Source organism: Pinus tabuliformis, chromosome X (genome assembly GCF_031772625.1).
Source record: "Pinus tabuliformis cultivar Carrire ecotype Pingquan chromosome X, CPIR1, whole genome shotgun sequence".
Taxonomy (NCBI): domain Eukaryota; kingdom Viridiplantae; phylum Streptophyta; class Pinopsida; order Pinales; family Pinaceae; genus Pinus; species Pinus tabuliformis.
This window is the reverse complement of record NC_142308.1, coordinates 672,066,804-672,078,734: the sequence shown is the minus strand read 5'-3', so window position 1 is coordinate 672,078,734 and position 11,931 is coordinate 672,066,804. Positions and strand designations below refer to the sequence as shown.

The window sequence follows — 11,931 nt, the reverse complement described above, 5'->3', positions numbered from 1 at the left end:
AGGAAAAAAACACACTGTAATTTAGTTATTTCCTAACTAAATTACCTCATAATGGTTTCTCCGGTGGTTTTTTTAAAGACAAAAACTGCGATTTAGGTCATCAACTATGGCATACATGCCTTTCATTGAATAATTCTAGCCTTTCTATTTCTTCTGTAAAACCAGCATAAAGAAGTATAAAACAGGACACACAGCAATAAATTCGTTCTAAAAAACAGACAAATGGTAAGTGCAATAAACTGGGTCTAAATTCCAAATGAATCCAACACATTTCATTAACCAATATTATCCAACTCGTGAACACTGAAAGCTATAAACAGATCCACCATTGTGACCATTAATGTCGATATTACAAACGATGGACGCCTGAACACGGTGAGCAAGAGCATTCAGAATCTTTATACGACCTTGGACATGTATTTTGCAGCCTATTGGTACAACAAGAATACTGGAGTCAGGTTCAAGAGGGTTAATATCACTAGGATTTGAATTACGGGGAAGGAGAGAAAATGGGCCAACCACAATAGTTGCAGACAAGTGCTGCGTTTCTCCACTCATAATTTGCCCGAGCGGTATGTACATGGATGCAATCTGGTTGCCATAGTAAAACAACTCGATATTGCTTCTGTGAGTGTAATTGAGGGTTGCAATGTTTGGGTTCTTGACTGCAACAAACACTGAGATGGTGATATTGATTCTGCTGTGCTCTAAATCTGAATAGTCTGAGATGTAGAGGCTTTGTACCTGCACTCCAGTTAAAGTAATTGCTGGGGAGGTGGCCTTCAACACGGTCAAGAAGAGAATCAGCACCCCTATAACAATGAATATCATCGCTAGCAGACAACAAATGAAGTTTCCCCTGAATTGTGATGAGCCCTTTTTAGGTGCCATGCCATGCAGCCCCTCATCAGAGCCCGACCTGACTCAGTCGATGACAACAGACGGAAAATAAAGACGGGGTTCGCTCAGTCGATGGTTCTGCTCTGGCAAGGGCGGGGTAGCAGGGGATGCTCCGGTTCGGCTGAAATTTTCAAATCGAGTTGGCGCAATTGCGATCGCCTTGTACGCGGGGTTGGCGGGGTTGAAACAGTCGGCGTGCGAGGTGAGGGTGACGGAGGTAACCGAGTTGACTTTCAGCGACGTGACGGAGAGGGAGAGGAAAAGGCCGGTGGCCGGAATAATGTACTTTTTGGATGATCGGAATCTCCAAAAAAATCGCATTATCTCAAAAAAAAAAAAAAAAAAAGTCGCATTATCTCCAAAAAAAAAAAAAAGTCTCATTATAGACTACTCCGTATCCAAATGCGGGCAATAAGGGTGGATGGAGAGAATATCATCGGGAGGGCAGACCGGGTACAGCGGGAGTGGAGCCGTTTGCGATCTCGAGAAGATAGATCTGATAGGGGTAGGTAAACCCAGTCCTCACCGAAGTGGATCTGGGCATAGAAACGCCATCATTTCCAAATATAGATCCAAACATGCTTGTATATTGTCAAATGACAATAAATGGAATATAATACCGTCACCACAGCTCAATGTGGTAAAAGCTCAGAACCCACCAAAAATCGGGCGAATCTTATTTCCAACCCCATTGAAACATAAATGCAGTCTGACATGCAGGGAGTATAGCAGTTTCTTTGCATTTATATTTCCTTCAAAATTGACTTTGACGTTTTAGCAGCAAGAAAACTGTTATTTCCCTTGCATGTTAGAAGCATTTATGTTTCAATGGGGTTGGAAATAGGATTTGCCCAAAAATCGAGGGTGGGAGAATAAAATATATCATGTGTGCTCATCACGTATTTATATCCCACCAACAACGTAATAAAAATGCCAGTGTACAAATATGTCCACCACCTTTGAAACAAGAGATATTGCGGCCGCCACCTCGAAAACGATTGAAATCAAATTCGCCCAGGATCGCTTGTTGCAGTGATAGATGTCATGTATTCAGCAGATCGAGGATCCAATTCAAATTATCCCAGAAAATAGAAATTTCAAATAGCTTGTCGGAAATTCCAATAGCGTCACCCCTGGCCGAGCCCAGATCAAGCAGGCGGTATCATGCCAGTCGGAAATGGAGTAGGGATAATGAAACAGTAAGACAACAGTTAAAATACTATTCACAACAATAGCACCCGTAACACTTCAACCACTTATGATAGCATCTAAAACCAAGCTCTTTGCATGGTCGTGAAATGTAAAAAAATCCTAACCATTTCTTCCACAGGAAATACAGCCTCGACTGGTTCTAGGGAACCTCGAGGTCAATGTCTTCTGTCAGATTTATGATCTTTAGAAGATGTTTCCACCCAAACATATGGCCTTCGGCGTCGATACTTGACATGTTCTATAAAGATAAGATTAAGAATGAATAGAGCTACGAACAGGAGCAAAAAAAATTGAAATGTCTACAGAATAGGGTAATGAAACATCCCCTGAGACGAGTGGGATTCGATAAGCCGGTGAGAGGTCAACAATGTCAAGAAACAGAATCCTTTATATCTATAGTAAGCTATAAACCCTTATAAAATTCCCACCATATCAAAACCTGACTCTGACGATTGACCATATAAGGACAATAACAGGTATTAAGCCTATCAATATGAAGACCACAACAAAATATGCCAGTTTCCGAATTTGATATGTTCCCGCCAAGAACCCCCACAGTAAGCCACCGGCCCAAGGAATACTCGCAGTGTGATATTGCAATCCTTGTGTTTTACAGTCCCACACACTAAACAGTCTTACAGAAATTGTTGTCAGTATCAGAGCAGATAATGCATCACCTTAAGGTCACCATTATCGCTCACCAAAGTCCGGCGTTTGCTCGCCTACACTTGCGCGGAGGTTAACACTATTGCAACTGCTTTAGCGTACCTCCACACTTTATTTTAACTATCCAAGTTATGTGTCTAATTGTAATTACACAAGTCAACATTAATTGTAAAATTCATCTCATGAAAAATTTATTGCAATATTCCAAAACAACACAGGAAAAGAAGGCAACACCACCAAATCTGTGTGACTTATTCGTAAGCACGGTATTGTTATCAATAATCGCCTCAAAGTCTACCTATTCATCTCTTTACATTATATGCAACGATGTTGAACCTCCACATAGCAGCAACGATGCTCAAATGAACCAAGGAGAGCAGCATAGAATTGACACCTTCGAGCATGATTTCATGTGCCAAAACTTCACGAGGGTGTTAGTGAAAATATAATATAATAGGAAGCAAGAAATAGAGGTCCAAATCAATAAATAGTTTATTACAAATGTGGAAGATGAACATTAACTTGCCATAGGGGTGTCAAGGGTTACCTTTGCATAATTATATGAGGTGATGTTAAAGAGAGAGTCCATAGGGGTTGTCAGAATTTTAAAATTTTTTTGGAAAAAACCTGTGAACAGTTTTGAAACCAAAGTTTCGGACTAGCTTAGTGAGTCCATCATCACGGCAATGAGATCTGTACTTTGAGAAGAGAGAGCATGAAATTATGGAGCTTATTAATAGTTAATTGAAAATTTTTTACTGTTTTCTTTTTATTGTCGGCAAAACAGTAAAAAAAATTCAATTAACTATTAATAAGCTCCATAATTTCACGCTCTCTCTTCTCCAAGTACAGATCTCATTGCCCTTATGATGGACTCACTAAGCTAGTCCGAAACGTTGGTTTCAAATCTGTTCACAGGTTTTGGTTTCAAAAATGTTCACAGGTTTTTTCCAAAAAAAATTTAAAAATATATGAGATGATGTTGAAAAGGATGTATAAAGACCTATTGGAAAGAGATTAAGCTTAAAGAACGATTTACAAATCAAAAGGCTTAGATGAAAACTTAGACAATGCTTATAAGAAAGGCCATGATGTGCTATAAGATACTCTGTTCCTTTGTTGAATTATACTTCACCAAGCTCATTTACATTCAATTCTCGTGACATTCAAAGACATTTTTCAATGACCAAGTCAATGAGAAGATATGAAATAGTGGTGAGCTCAATGAGCATAATGCATTTAATGACAAATCCATCAATATTCTATGATCTAAAGGCCATATTCACATGTGAAGTTTTGCTTGCCAAAATGCATGCACACATGGAATTTGAAAATCATAGTGCACAAATTGATTAAGGTGAACAATTGTTTTTTATTTTCTTTTGATGAAATGTTGAAGGTTAAAAACATTCAAAGTTGCAAGAGGCTTATTAGAGGATTCTCCAAATCGCCCAAACAAAGAACCCCTTTCTCTCAAGCAGCCTGGAGAAAAGGTTGTATAAAGAATAGATCAAAGATGCATTTAAGGTGTGCCTGTGATGAGCTCACTCATGTTGAACCGAAATTGGCTAAGTCTAAGGTGGAAAATGTGGTTAAAGTACATGGTTGGATTTTAGGTAAAATAATTATTCAGCTTAAATAGTATTTTCCAAGAATGAGCAACTTGATTATTAGTTTTTGGTCTTAAAAAATGAGATGGGTCAAATGAAAGGAAAAAGATGAAGGGAAAAAGTTAGAAATAAGCTTAAAAATTATTTGAGAAGTAGCTTAAGGATTAGTTCAATTAGTCAAGTACTTTTGCTACTATTGAGCAATCATGGTTCAATTCTCTAGACACAGTCAAAATGATTAAATTGGTAGAAAGTGTTTCCTTCAGATAAACTATGTCAAACATCCATGTTACATGTAAGCTATGTCACTTTGAAGTTTGAAATTCCACGAATCTCAAAAAATTTAATATTCATAGGTTCCTCAAAACTGAACAGATTAAGCTATGTCACAGTGTCTCAACCTTTTAAGTTTGAAATTCCGAGAACCTCAAATTGATATTCATAGGTTCACCAAACCTGAACATATTCGAATCAACTCAAACTCGAAACTGAATAGATTAAGCTATGTTAAAGGTTAGCCGAACTCAAACCTTCAAGTTTGCAATTTAGAGAACTTCAAATTGATATTCATAGATTCACCAACCTTGAACATATTTGAATCAGCTCAAACTCGAAACTGAACAGATTAAGCTATGTTAGAGGTTAGCCGAACTCAAACCTGAAGGTTTGTAATTCAGAGAACCTCAAATTGATATTCATAGGTTCACCAAACCTGAACATATTCGAATTAGCTCAAATTCGAACCTCGGTAAGTAAATTTAAAATGTTTTTTTCAAGTTCAAAGAAAAAGTTTAGGGATTTCGAGATAAATACATCGGACCACAAACCGTCCTTCCGCACATGGTTTTTTCCTTCTTATTGAACTCCAACTTGAACCCTCTGTACATTATTATCAGTGATCATCAAAATATTAGGCTGCAAACCATCGCACCACACTAAGTCTTCTCCCTCCCAACACACTGCATAAATATTTCATTTCGATGCACTCCAACTTGAACCCTATCAACGTTATTAATAATGGTTGTTTTGCCGACATGCCCTCTCCCACACGAAGCCTCGAACCCTCATATCACTGTGCAACTGTGCCCTCGCTAGCTCAGGCTAGGAAGTTGGAACCCTAAGAGTCGGGTTTCTTACCACTAAAATAACCAATAAGAGCTAGTCTCCCTGGCTCAGAACTCCATCTAAGATCCAACCCATTTACACTAGAATCTTCTTAACACTGTTGCTAACTTGAATACATCCCTTCTTTTCTTTCTTTTTTAGAAAGACAAAGCCAAGCGCTACTGAACACTGCTCTGTCCTTTGAATCTTATGTATCCTTACCTCTCTTGTTTGCTCTTTTTTCTTTAATTGAAACAGAGTCAAGTGTGAAGAAGATTTCTTAGCTTGCTTTGAAGAGAATCTCCCACCACACCATGCCAGGAAACCCTAGATCTTTGTTGTTCCTCTCCTCAACCTAGGCCCTTTCTTTTATATATATATATATATATATATATATATATATATATATAACCATATTTATTTAAATAAATGTGGTTGAAATAGGCGACGCACAATTATATTATATTAGTTATGTTAAAATTACTAATTATTTTTGGATAAAAAATTAGCTAAAATTAAAGAATCAGTTAATTTTCAGTTTTGAGTTAAGTCTTATTTTGAGTAAAATCAAATTTAGTGTGTGGTTGCATGTCAAGTTATTTTAGGCGAGTAGTTAGTCAAACAAAATTTAAATACCCCTCACCAAGTTCATTGTAATCATCAAGTTTTCGTGTGATCAATTGAAAAGCCGCAGCTCGTATTACTCTGCGTGAATTATTTGTGTTATTTTGTGCCTTACCTCCTCTGTCTTTCCAACAAATTGGTTTTAGAGCAGAGAAAAGATCACAAAATCTGTAGTGACTACAAAACTAATAAAAAATAATCAAGTGAAAAAACGAATAATTTTTTTTATATTACGTTACAAAATTGTCACACTATTAAAAAAATGACAAATACCCCTGAGAGTCGAAATCTACACTTTATTAATACATAAACTACACAAATCTCTTGTTAAACTCCGAATCCATAAAAAATAATCCACACTCTATCAGTACATAAACTACGCAAATCTCGTGAAACTTCGAATACATCAAAATTCGAGTTTTCTACGCGGTTTATTAGTGTCCCGGGTGCACAAGCATCACAAGGGTCGAAATTTTCATTAAAAAAAACACGAAGGTCAAAAGCCTTCATGCCAATTGACTTTCAAAGACACACATGCTTTATTTGGACGTACATGAATTCATAAAGGTTTTCAAAGATTCGTAGAGTTTGGAAAGTTTTTGAAGTGTGATTTTAAAAGGTGTTTTTTATATTATAAATTATTGTTTAAAAAAAAAAAAACTTATACAAAAGAATTTTTTTGGGGTCATAAACGTGAGTCGAAGTGATTTATATGTTGTATCAAAGGTTTTTTTATATAAAAAAAAAATTGTAAAAGGTTTATTTATAAAAGTTTTGTAAAGTTTATAAAAGGAGATTTTTGTAAAGATAATTTTATGTAGTTTTATTTTATTTACAGAGAAAGATTATGATGTGTGGGCCATTAAAATGATGATCATATTAAAGGCTTATGATGTGTGGGATTATGCCCAGTTTGGGTTTCCAAAACCTAAGAATGAAGCAGAAGAATGAGTCTTCACTAATGCAGATAGGAATCTATGGAAGAAAGACAAAAAGAAGAATGCACAAGCGTTGCAACGTATTCAGCAAGGAGTGGATCAAGTAGTGTTCCAGAAAATTATGATCATGTCTTCAGTAAAGACAGGATGGGAGACATTGGCAACAAGCTATAAAGGTATGGCCAAAGTCAATATTGTTAAGTAGCAAAATACTATGAGAGATTTTGAAAGTTTGTAGATGAAAGAGACAGAGGACATCGATTCATTCATGAATTGGGTCATGACTATAGTAAATTAGTTAAAACTTTATGGTGAAGCTATTAAAGATCAAACAGTGGTTGAGAAGGTCCTCATATATTTGTTTACCGAATTTGATATTGTGGTAGCAGTCATAGAAGAAGCCAAGGATTTGGAATCATTGGCAGTTGATGAGTTGATGGGATCACTTCTATCCCATGAGGCAAGGATAGACAAAAATAAGGATTCCACTTTAGAACCGCTTTCAAAAGCTAAGTTTCTATTTCAAGAGACAGAAGATGAGGCAGAAGTAGATAGAGAGGCGGAAGACATGGTGGTTAGAGAGATGGTCGAGAAGAGCATGAGAATGAAAGTGGAAGCAACATCAGAAGCCTCAACAATAATCAAAGAGTTGAAAAATCAAAGGTGATATGTTATTATTGCAATAAATTTGATCATTATGCCCATGATTGCAGGAAGAGGATAGTTGATCAAGGAAACCAGAGAGCTAATGTCACTAGAGAGAGTACTAACTCCATGTTCCTAGCTTGCCATACCATGCATGAACCTTATGATAATGTTTGGCTATTAGACCGTGGTTGCAGTAACCACATGACAAGCAACAAGAATTTGGTTGCAAATTTTGATCAATCTATGAAGATAGAGCTAAATTTGGGGACTGACAAGACTGTGGATGTAGATGGCAAAGGAGTGGTCAACATTATGACCAAATGGGGGGAGCCGAAGACAATCTCAGATGTATATTATGTCACTGGTCTCAAACATAATTTGATAAGTGTTGTTCAATGGATGTAGAAAGGATACAGAATTACTTTTCAAGGACAAGATTGTGTTATTTATGACAAGCCCCCAAGTAAGCAACTGATAGAAAAGGTTCATATGACGAGGAATAAAATCTTTCCTCTAATGATGAATTACAGTGATCAAGTCAGTTCATTTACAGTTACATGTTCTAATGATGATTGGTTATGGAACTTTCAATTTGGACACTTGCACTTTTCTGGTTTAAGATTGTTGTAGCAGAAATAGATGGTTAGAGGATTACCTCCCATCAAAGAACCTGCTAATATTTGTGAGTGTTGCATCTTGGGAAAGCAACACCGTCAGAGTTTCCAAAGGGGGTTACATATAGAGCAAAGCAACCGCTTGAGTTGGTCCATACAGAGCTATGTGGACCTATGAGGACATAGTCGATAGGTGGAAGTTGTTACTTCCTTACTTTCATTGATGACTATAGCAGAAAGAATTATGTTTACTTCCTGAAGCATAAGTCTAAAACTTTTGCAAAGTTCAAAGAATTCAAAGCCTTAGCAAAGAACCATAGTGATCGTCAAATCAAGGTATTTAGGTTAGATTGTGGTGGAGAATATGATTCGAAGGCATTTCATGATTACTGCAAACAACATGGAATCAGAAGACAGTTTACAACCAGGTACACACCGCAGCAGAATGGTGTAGCAAAGAGAAAGAATAGGAAAATTATGAACATGGCAAGGAGCATGTTGAAAGGAAGAAACTTGTCTAATGAGTATTGGGTAGAAGCAATTGCATGTGTTGTTTATGTGATAAACAGATCTCCTACAAAGAGTGTGATGAACAAAGTACCAGAAGAAGCATGGTCAGGTATGTCTTGCAATGTATCTCATCTTAGAGTGTTTGGATGTGTAGCTTATGCACATGTGCCTAAAGAGCTAAGAGGTAAGTTGGATGATAAAAGTGAAAAATGCATATTTACTGGTTATAGTGAGCAGTCAAAAGCTTACAAATAAAATAACCCTATTACCAAGAACGCTATAATCATCAGAGATGCTATGTTCAAATAACAAAAGTCATGGAATGAGACTGTACACAAAACAGTTGATGCACAAGCACCACTGGTGGAAGAGGATGATGTAGCAAAAAATGAGTAGCAAAGATCAAAAGAGCGAACACCAAATAGAATCACTCCAGCAAGGACTCCATTAATTTCTTACCATCATGGATCTTCAAGCATAACAACAGATTTGAATTCTCCGAGCAGTCAATCAGGTGATGAATCAAGCAATGGTACGAGAAAGATGAGAAGTTTGAAAGATATTTAAGAGCATTTGGATGTTAGTTCAAATTTTGCATTGTTTTCATTCCAACCTTCTTTGTTTGAAGAAGCAAGCAAAGATGAAAATTGGGTGCAAGCCATGGATGAAGAAATTGAAGTTATTGAAAAGAATGATACATGGGATTTGGTTGATTTGCCAAAGGACAAAAATCTCATTGGTGTGAAATGGGTGTACAAGACAATGTTGAATGAGAAAGGTGAAATTGACATATTTAAAGCAAGAATTGTAGCAAAAGGATTCTCACAACAACCTGGAATGCATTTTGGAGAAACATTTTCTCCGGTAGCCAGATTAGATACTGTAAGAGCAATTCTAGCCACAACAACTCAAAACAAACGAAAATTATATCAAATGGATGTGCAATCAACCTTCTTGAATGGAATTCTAGAAGAAGAAATTTATGTGTAGTAGCCTCCAGGATATGAATTTGAAGGTAAAGAAGATAAAGTTTACAGGTTGAAGAAAACACTCCATGGAATCAAAAAAGCACTTAGAGCTTGGTATAACATAATTGACAGCTACATGATCAAGAATGGATTTTGCAGAAGCAACATTGAGCCTACCTTGTACGCAAAGGTAAATGAGCATGGACAGATTTTGATTGTTTGCTTATATGTTGATGACATGATTTTTATAGGTGATTTTGAATTGGATGAGTTTAAAGCAACCATGAAGAAAGAATTTGGGATGACATATCTCAGATTTATGAAATATTTTTTTGGCATAGAAGTTCAACAATATGAAAAAGGAATTTTTATTTTCCAAAATAATATGCCAAAAATTTGTTGAAAATATGCTGGATGGAAAATTGTAAACTTGGCCCTATGCTAGTTACACCAGGTACAAAGTTAAGTAAGGATGGTGAAGGATCAGATGTCAATCTAACTCTATTCAAAATATTGGTTCGAAGCCTCATGTATCTCACAGCTACAAGACCAGATATTATGCAAGGAGTGAGATTGATTTCCTGATTTATGGAGACTCCAAAAGACACGCATTGGAGAGCAGGAAAAAGAATTATGAGATACATAACAGGAACTAAAGATTGTGGCATAATGTATGCAAGCACATAGAAGAAGGATTTGATTGGATATACAGATAGTAATTTTGTAGGAAGTTTGGATGATAGGAAGAGCACTTCTGGTTATCTGTTCCATCTTGGTTCAAGTGTTATTTCATGGGCATCTAAGAAGCAGTCTATTGTGACACTATCATTAGCAGAAGCAAAATATGTAGCAACAACATCAGCAACATGTCAAGCAGTTTGGTTAAGAAGAGTATTTGATGGACTAAAGCATAAATAACAAGGATCAACAACAATATATTGTGACAACACCTCAACGATTACACTATCCAAGAATAGTGTGTTTCATCAAAAGAGAAAGCATATGATATTAGATATCATTTTATTAGAGAACTTGTGAGCAATGGAGAAGTCCATTTGAAGCGTTGTGAATTGAGTGATCAATTGGTTGATATATTTACTAAGTCATTAGCAAAATATGTGTTTGAATTTCATAGAAGAAACTTGGGTGATGTAAGTCGAGCTGAGACATAGACCAACATGCATGTTTGAGTTGTCATGAGTCGTGTCTTAGTTTAGCGGTCGTAATTAAGGGGGAGTGTTAAAATAGCTAATTACTTCCGCATGAAGAAGTTAGCTAAAATTAGAGAGTCAGTTAATTGAGTCAAGTTGAGTCAAGTCGTATTTTGAGTAAAGTCGAATTTAGTGTGTGGTTACATGTCAAGTTATTTTAGGCGAGTCACTAGTCGAAAAAGGTTTAAATACCCCTCACCGGGTTCATTGTAATCATCAAGTTTTTGTGTGATCAATTGAAAAGCTGCAGCTCGCATTATTGTGTGTGAATTATTTGTGTTATTTTGCGCCTTACCTCCTCTATCTTTCCAACAAGTAAATGTTGTTGATTGAAAAACAGAGATAGACATTAAAGATATTGATTTAATATTCATAATATTGATATCAACATAGATAAATATATAATAATAATAAGAACATTGTAAAATAATTATTATATTATAAAATATCAATTAACGCTTGATTTTAGACTTTTGTGATCCATATTGATTTTGATAATGTCTTTCGGATTAATCACATCATAAGTTGTTGATCGACGTTTCGAACCATCTAATATGATTCATCCTTAGGAAAAAGGTGAAAAATCTAATCAATTAGAATGTTTAAATAGCTAGTTGTTAGGAATTAGTCGTTAAAAGTTAATTGTGGAATAAAATTATATATTTATTATTATTATTATCACTTTGATTTGTTTTATTTTATTTTATTTTATTTTATTTTTAATTCAAATCAATTAAATTAAATTAATAATAATGGAATAAGAAATGTATATTCATAATTAAAAATAAGATTAATCTATTTTTATCAAATATTTTTTAAATAAGATTAAAAATATTCAACCAAATTAGTTTTAAATGTTATTATATTAAAATATTGGAAAATATTCTAAAAGGAAAGTCCAAAAGGATATATATATATATATATAT

At 35.5% G+C, this 11,931-nt stretch overlaps 1 protein-coding gene across 1 annotated transcript; it reads right to left on the bottom strand.

Annotated features, from left to right (window-relative positions):
• Positions 1-285: 285 nt before the first annotated feature.
• On the bottom strand, positions 286-831 carry LOC149141758 (uncharacterized). Its single transcript, XM_089451324.1, has one exon. It carries the CDS (start codon positions 829-831, stop codon positions 286-288), a length of 546 nt encoding a protein of 181 aa, XP_089307450.1.
• Between the last annotated feature and the right edge of the window lie 11,100 nt (positions 832-11,931).

Bases quoted from the DNA above. Each gene is read 5' to 3' on its own strand.
- LOC149141758 (XM_089451324.1), bottom strand. From the start codon at position 831: ATGATATTCATTGTTATAGGGGTGCTGATTCTCTTCTTGACCGTGTTG.